This window comes from Branchiostoma belcheri, unplaced genomic scaffold, assembly GCF_001625305.1.
Source record: "Branchiostoma belcheri isolate BF01 breed outbred unplaced genomic scaffold, Haploidv18h27 scaffold285, whole genome shotgun sequence".
Classification (NCBI taxonomy): domain Eukaryota; kingdom Metazoa; phylum Chordata; class Leptocardii; order Amphioxiformes; family Branchiostomatidae; genus Branchiostoma; species Branchiostoma belcheri.
Window position 1 is genome coordinate 51,431 of NW_017803893.1, and position 7,010 is coordinate 58,440.

Genomic DNA, 7,010 nt, shown 5'->3' on the forward strand with positions numbered 1-7,010 from the left:
GTAAACTTAACAGCCAATCAGATTCCTAGGCTTTGGGCAGAGGTAAACTTAACAGCCAATCAGATTCCTAGGCTTAGGGAAGAGGTAAACTTAACAGCCAATCAGAGTCCTAGGCTTAGGGAAGAGGTAAGCTGAACAGCCAACCAGAGTCCTAGGCTTAGGGAAGAGGTAAACTTAACAGCCAATCAGATTCCTAGGCTTAGGGAAGAGGTAAGCTGAACAGCCAACCAGAGTCCTAGGCTTAGGGAAGAGGTAAACTTAACAGCCAATCAGATTGACAACCTTTAATAAAGGAAACTCCACATCCAATCAGATTTCTACCCTTAGGAATACCAAACTCTTGTATATTAAGATCATATTCAGTCACATGACTATGTGATAATGCCATTGAATGTGACTAAATATTTGCTTTGTTCTTCAATGTTTAAGCAAATAAAATGCCATAAGATAAAATAAGTTCAGTACAGCATAGAGTGTGGCTCTAGTTTCTATCTTACATAAGCCATAAGTAGTTACAAGGTTGTGCCCGAAAGGGATGAAGTGTTTAAACATTGCCAGCAGAATCGGCCCAGCATTGCTAAGCATGGCTCTTAAACCACAGGTAGGTTATGTCGATAGCAGATGTTTGCAGGTGGCACCAGGTGTTCACAGGTGGCACCAGGTGTGTACAGGTGTGTACAGGTGTTCACAGGTGGCACCAGGTGTGTACAGGTGTTCACAGGTGGCACCAGGTGTTCACAGGTGGCACCAGGTGTTCACAGGTGGCACCAGGTGTGTACAGGTGTGTACAGGTGTTCACAGATGTTTGCAGGTGTTCACAGGTGGCACCAGGTGTGCACAGGTGGCACCAGGTGTGTACAGGTGTGTACAGGTGTTCACAGGTGGCACCAGGTGTTCACAGATGTTTGTAGGTGTGTACAGGTGTTCACAGGTGCCACCAGGTGTTCCCAGGTGTCACCAGGTGTTGCCTCACCTGGATCCTCTGCCCCATGGTCAGCTCCAGGTAGAATTCCCTGAACCACAGCTGGGACAAGTCGCAGCACTTCTGCAGGGTTTCTGTAAGGCAAAAAGCAGCCACAGGATGTAGAAGCATATAAAATACTCCATTTTTATTCAACACAAAGAACCGGTTAAGCTTTATATGATGTTTGCCAGGTGAGTAGGACAGGACTCTAGCCAGCTCAAAATCTTTTTCCGTCAGCCCAGGTTCATAATTGGACCTGGGGGGGAGAGCACTCGCACAGCTAGGGGAGTGCAGGGTGGTCCTTCTGATGTTTTTGTATTATCACCCAAGATTTTTACCAATTCTTTCCGTCAAGGTGGACGTATCATCATTTTGTCGGATTGGCTAAAAAAATTTCCGTCAATTGATGGAAAAGCTGGTGCTAGCTACAGCCATGGAGTAGGATTTACCTGAGAAATTTAACAGGTGCGTGTAGAAGAATGACTGTTTGTGGAAGGCGTCCAGCGAGGTCAGCGCCATCCCGTCCATCTCCTTCCGCAGAGTTTTCTTGGAGGACGGGCCGCCGCGGTCCGCAATCAGCGACTCCAGCATGGTGCGCACCATGTACAGCTGGGAGGGGGGGGCATTCATGTTAGTTCTGAATACTCAGGAGGATTTTAGAAACATTTCAGACTTTACACAAAAAGCAGTTACTCAAGCAACTGGATATGATTTTGGAAACGGTCAGACGTTTCAGGTAGCATCCACTAGCTTTCGTCAGTTATACTAAGAGACCAGAGGAGAAATGCACTTTTATAAGCAGGAACTATTAATTGATATGCAAATAAGTGAAGTGAAATTGTATTATACTATGGAAAGATAACATTTGACAAATGCATAATGTTTACCTTCACACAGTCTAGCCTGACAAGCTACTGCTTTATTTTTTCTTACTTAAAAACATTCATATTATCTAGTGACCGGCCCCTCCAGCTCTGTCCTGCCACTTGCTACATAATGTAACCCAACACCACAGGGTGTCTGCTACAGCAATGGTTACCATGGTGACAGACGTCTGGCCCAGGTCATTGACCTAATTTGTATGGAGAAGAAGGAGAAGCAGAGCAAAAACAACAACTTTACCTTAAAGGTTAACATAATAAATTATCCCTGTCCAGGCATGACACAGATTTGGGAAGTTGGAAAAACAAATTTTAATCTCCAAACACCTGCATGAGTTACCTGCATGGAACACCTGGAGCAGTTACCTGTTAAACATCTGACCTTCTTACCTGAGTGGAAGACGGGCCGACGTTCCTGCGCGGCACGTGGATCTGGTACCCAGACTTCGGGTCCTTCTCGCCCTTCAGACAGGGGTCGTCTGTGGGCTCCATCCCTCGCATCCAGTCCACACACGTGTCACGGATGGATGTCAGAATACTGGGGAAAAACACACGTGTAACGGATGGACGTCAGAATACTGGGGAAAAACACACGTGTCACGGATGGACGTCAGAATACTGGGGAAAAACACACGTGTCACGGATGGATGTCAGAATACTGGGGAAAAACACACGTGTCACGGATGGATGTCAGAATACTGGGGAAAAACACACGTGTCACGGATGGATGTTAAAATACGTTTAAAAAAGGAAAAATACTGTTCAAAATACTGTTTTTAAAAATAGAAACATTTGCAAAGGAAATGCATAATGGCCTAGCCTAGAAAACTACTGCTCTATTTAATCTTATTCAAACACATTCATATTTATTAATCATATATGCTCAGCCCCTCCATCCCTGTCCTGTCAATAGCTACATAATGTAACCCAACACCACAGGGTGTCTGCTACAGCACCAGTTACCATGGTGACAGACGTCTGGTCCAAGTCATTGACCTTATTTATTTGGAGAAGAAAAAATGGAGCAAAAGCAATACTGTAATTCCTGATTTTTTCAATGTACTGTTATGTTTTCACTATAACTTCTGTACCGTGAACTTATCATTACAGTTAACAAATAATTCCTGGACTTTTTCCTGCACCAGTGTTACCACTGTAAATATACAATTCCTTCAACATGTCCATTGTTCTCAGACTGTGAACTTTTGCTACTATGAACATAAAGTGAATTACAGTATGTTTTCCTTCTGCAAAAGTAAACAAAAAACACGTCATGGACAATCTAAATGATTGAGAGAATATGAACACTAGCGATGCAGCTGACCTCTTGATGAGAGTTTTCTTCTTCTTGACGGTTTGTCTGAGCGGCTCGCGCAGCACGATCTGCACAAAGTCCTGCAGGTCTGCGTAGATGTTTCTGCGGATGGCCTCGTTAAACACGGACTCCATTCGCGACATCAGCAGCTGCAGACCTTTGATCATCGCGATCACCTCCACAAACGCAAACTTCTCATCCGTGTCGTAGTTATACCGAGTCGCCTGCAGCGGGGAAATGTTTCATAATACACCTCAAACTTTGGGAGACATTCAGAACAGGATAGTTCTCTTACAGAACAGCATAGTACCCTTACAAACGCAAACTTCTCGTCTGTGTCGTAGTTGTACCGAGTTGCCTAAAGGGGAAAATGTTTCAACTATCATACACCTCAAACTCTACGACATACTCCTCAAACTTTAGGAGACATTCAGAACAGGACAGTACTCTAACAAATGCAAACTTCTCGTTTGTGTCGTAGTTGTACCGAGTCACCTGAAGGGGGGAGGGGAGATCATGAGGGCTCAATTGCCAGGAATGTTTCAATGTACAACACATTCCAACTTTAGGAGACATTCTGGGTCTGCTTCCATGTTTTACATGCTTGTGCCAACAATTATAGAACAGGATAGAACTCTAGTAAGGTGCCCATTTGTATGTCAAAAAGAAGAAATCTTTACTGACACAAATGTACAGCAGCTTTTGTAAAGTTATCTACAACTATAGATACAAACAAACACGTTTTACATGTGAGATACACTCCAGAACAGTACTCTTACCCTCTCATACTCCTCGGCCTCCTTGGGGCAGTCTTTGTTGGAGAAGTTGTCGGTTGGATGGACCAGTTTCCACGAGTACTGCGGAGGGAGCGTAAATTTAAACTTCAGATGTAACAAAGAAGACCCATCTTCTCGAGTATACTACATGTATTTTGTCAATTCTGTCAACTCACCAATAGTGGTAAAAAAAACCTGCTACAGGTGTATCCTGCCATGTCAAAGCTGGAAATTTCCTGATATTGGTGGGAGATCTTGCACTATATAACAAGTTCTGGTGTTCTGGAATGAGCACTGCAGTACCAGAATGACCTGCTAGGTGGGGTAAGTGTACTGACCAGCTCCATGAGTTGCACAGTCCATGAGGACAGCAGCTGGACCCCCCGCAGGGCCAGGTCGCACAGCTCCTTGTTCTCCTCGTCTGTACGCGGGCTGTCCTTCTGCGCTGTCGTCACAACCTACACAAACAAACAAACAAACAACATTAACACATCGGTGTGGGCTGTCCTTCTGCGCTGTCGTCACAACCTAAACAAACAAAGAAAACAAACATAAACACAACCAGCTGCAGAAACCCTCAGCATCTGCAAATTCTGTATACAGGACAACACTTTCCTATAAAGCTACTCAAGCAAGTTCCTCAAGCAACTGGACACTGTTTTGAAAACTGTCAGATGTTTCAAGTAGCAGCCACTGCTGTTAGTCAATGATTGAAACATCAGTTTTTGAACCTGGAGCTTAACCTTCAACAAAGCACTAGTACTTAGTAGTAATCCAGATAATACCATAGCTGTTAGAATGAAGCAATTTGCATGGTCATCCATCAAGTATCATGCATTCTGTACAGTCACAAAGTCATTGCAGTCTTTATCAGACAAGTTTGAATTCTCCCAACCCAACTTACCTCATTGCTGTGCCTTGCCAACTCACTGATGTACTTTGTGTGCTCCTCTCTGATTGGCTGCAGCTGTTCCAGGATGTTGTAAGAAGGGCTGTTATTGGTTGCTGTGCAGGTCCAGCGGGACTTGTTCTCCTCGTAGTGGGGAGATTTGGTGATGTAGCTGTAGAGGGGGATCTGCATGTCCCCGAATAATGTCACCACTTGGAGTTGCTGTAAGATAAAAATACAGGGTTAACTACACATAGAATGGTGATATTTTATGTTACAGAATGTTATGTTATAGAATGGTAATACATTATGTTTATATTTCAAATGGTCTAGCCTAACAAACTACTGCTCTGCTAATTCTTACCAGAAATATTCATAAATATATGTGGTGACCAGCCCCTCCAACTCTGTCCTGCCACTTGCTACATAATGTAATCCAACACCACAGGGTGTCTGCTACAGCACCAGTTACCATGGCGACAGGCATCTGGTCCAGGTCATTGACCTCATTCATTTGACAAAACAGAGGATAAGAAGAAACAGAGCACAGAACACAATATGTTTTACTTCTGCAAAACTAAACATAAAAATCAGATCAAAATGCATGAAAAAATGTACCTTGAAGTACTTGTCTATCTTGGACAGACTGATCCTCTTCTTGCTGTCCAGTTTGTAGATGTTAGACTGGCTCCCGTCCATCAGGTACAGGCCGAATCCCATCACCTGGGAACATGGAAACACACTAGGTTATCATAGCCTCAGGGGGCCTGGTTATGGGCTATGATTGAGTATGACACACAGGGTCACCACAGCTTCAGGGCACCTGCTGCCGGGCTACACCACATGGTGTTTGCACTCATGTGACTGAAACATAAGTACTGTCGGCCATGTTGGATTCTTAAACGTGACAGCTACAAAGTAAATTTGAATTTTTTTTAATTTAGACTCCAAGAAACTTGCTGTCAGGATCTGACCAATGAACTTTCAGTTCCAGACATGAAACTATGACATCATACATGTGCAAAACTTGTAGGTCTGACTCTGTCCAGTTTCAGCCAACCAGAATTATGGCCAGACTATCAGACTGGGCAGATTTGTGAGCAAATGCACACCGATTCCCTGCGTGAGAAGGATTAACAACCCTATACTGCAATGCCACCAAGCTTTTGCAAAAGGTACTGCAGTGAGTTGCTTGAGTTGTTTGAATTGAAATTTGCTTCTGATTATCTGGCTGATTTCAAGATCAGTGGTGGGTACATTGTTATGGCTTCTGGAAGTGGTCTGGTGAAACCATATTGTTTTCTCTGATGTTTCTTCTCCTCCTTCTCCTTCTCCTGCCATTTTTTAAAATGGATTCAGCTTCTTCATTTTGGGGCCTAAGGATCTGAAATTTGGTATGGAGGTACAGTGGGCAAATACCCTTAGGCGTTTTTTTAATTTTTGTGATACAGGCTTTTAGAATGGTTTTATTTGAGTTTTTTGGCTGTATTATAGCAAATGTATTACTGTGTCAGTGGGCAGTGTTAACCACATTTGGCATCACAATGGAATGCAGGGCATCAACCAATAGGCATGCAGCTTTCCTCTCTTCTTCTTGCTGATTGGCTGTTGGGATTTAACTTGATTAACACCTGCACAGACCATTTCCACCTGCACAGAGCATTTCTTGCTGATTGGCTGTTGGGATTTAACTTGATTAACACCTGCACAGACCATTTCCATACTGACAGTATGTCTTTATTCAAGTGTTTTGGTAGGTATTTCAAGCTTTTCTGCTCCAGCATTGGAATGCGGGGCATGAACGTTTTTTATTTTATTTTGAAAATCAACAGTTTGTATTATGCAATTAAAAATCCTAACCAATAAAGTAGGGAATAGCTATCCAACTGTTGTTTTAGTTGTATGTTACTTCATATTATAGTTATATCAATGTAAATCATTGTTTTCCCTTGTGTTTCTCATTCTTTCCCTGCCATGTGGTAAAATGTGGTGAACCCATCGCTGTATTTGCTCCAAAGCAAATATTGGCCTTTCTAGTTTTTGATCACGTTTTCTTCTCCTCCTCCTCCTGCCATTTCTACAAATTCAAACTCCTTCATTTTTGGACAAGTAAGATGAGATTTGGCATGAAGGTAGAGTGGGCAAATGCCCCCAGGCTTTTTTTTTCTATTTTTGTTGATACTGG

The 7,010-nt window shown here is 43.1% G+C and overlaps 1 protein-coding gene and 1 long non-coding RNA gene across 5 annotated transcripts in view; one reads left to right on the forward strand and one right to left on the reverse strand.

The window, feature by feature from the left end:
* Positions 1–830, forward strand: part of LOC109472843 — a 3,462-nt gene extending 2,632 nt beyond the window's left edge. The window contains exons 2-3 of one of the 2 annotated variants that reach the window (XR_002140393.1): positions 43–641; positions 792–830. This is a non-coding gene — a long non-coding RNA (uncharacterized LOC109472843). The other variant, XR_002140392.1, reaches the window with a different exon arrangement.
* The window catches only part of LOC109472841 (cytoplasmic FMR1-interacting protein 2-like), a 24,808-nt gene that overhangs the window by 12,537 nt on the left and 5,261 nt on the right, over positions 1–7,010 (reverse strand). For all 3 annotated transcript variants that reach the window (XM_019772701.1, XM_019772700.1, XM_019772699.1), the window contains exons 8-15: positions 5,444–5,548; positions 4,841–5,047; positions 4,275–4,394; positions 3,940–4,017; positions 3,170–3,384; positions 2,236–2,383; positions 1,414–1,573; positions 974–1,056 (exon numbers count right to left, since the gene is read on the reverse strand). In XM_019772701.1, coding sequence (XP_019628260.1) covers positions 974–1,056; positions 1,414–1,573; positions 2,236–2,383; positions 3,170–3,384; positions 3,940–4,017; positions 4,275–4,394; positions 4,841–5,047; positions 5,444–5,548 — 1,116 coding nt within the window. The remainder of the gene's footprint in view (positions 1–973; positions 1,057–1,413; positions 1,574–2,235; positions 2,384–3,169; positions 3,385–3,939; positions 4,018–4,274; positions 4,395–4,840; positions 5,048–5,443; positions 5,549–7,010) is intronic.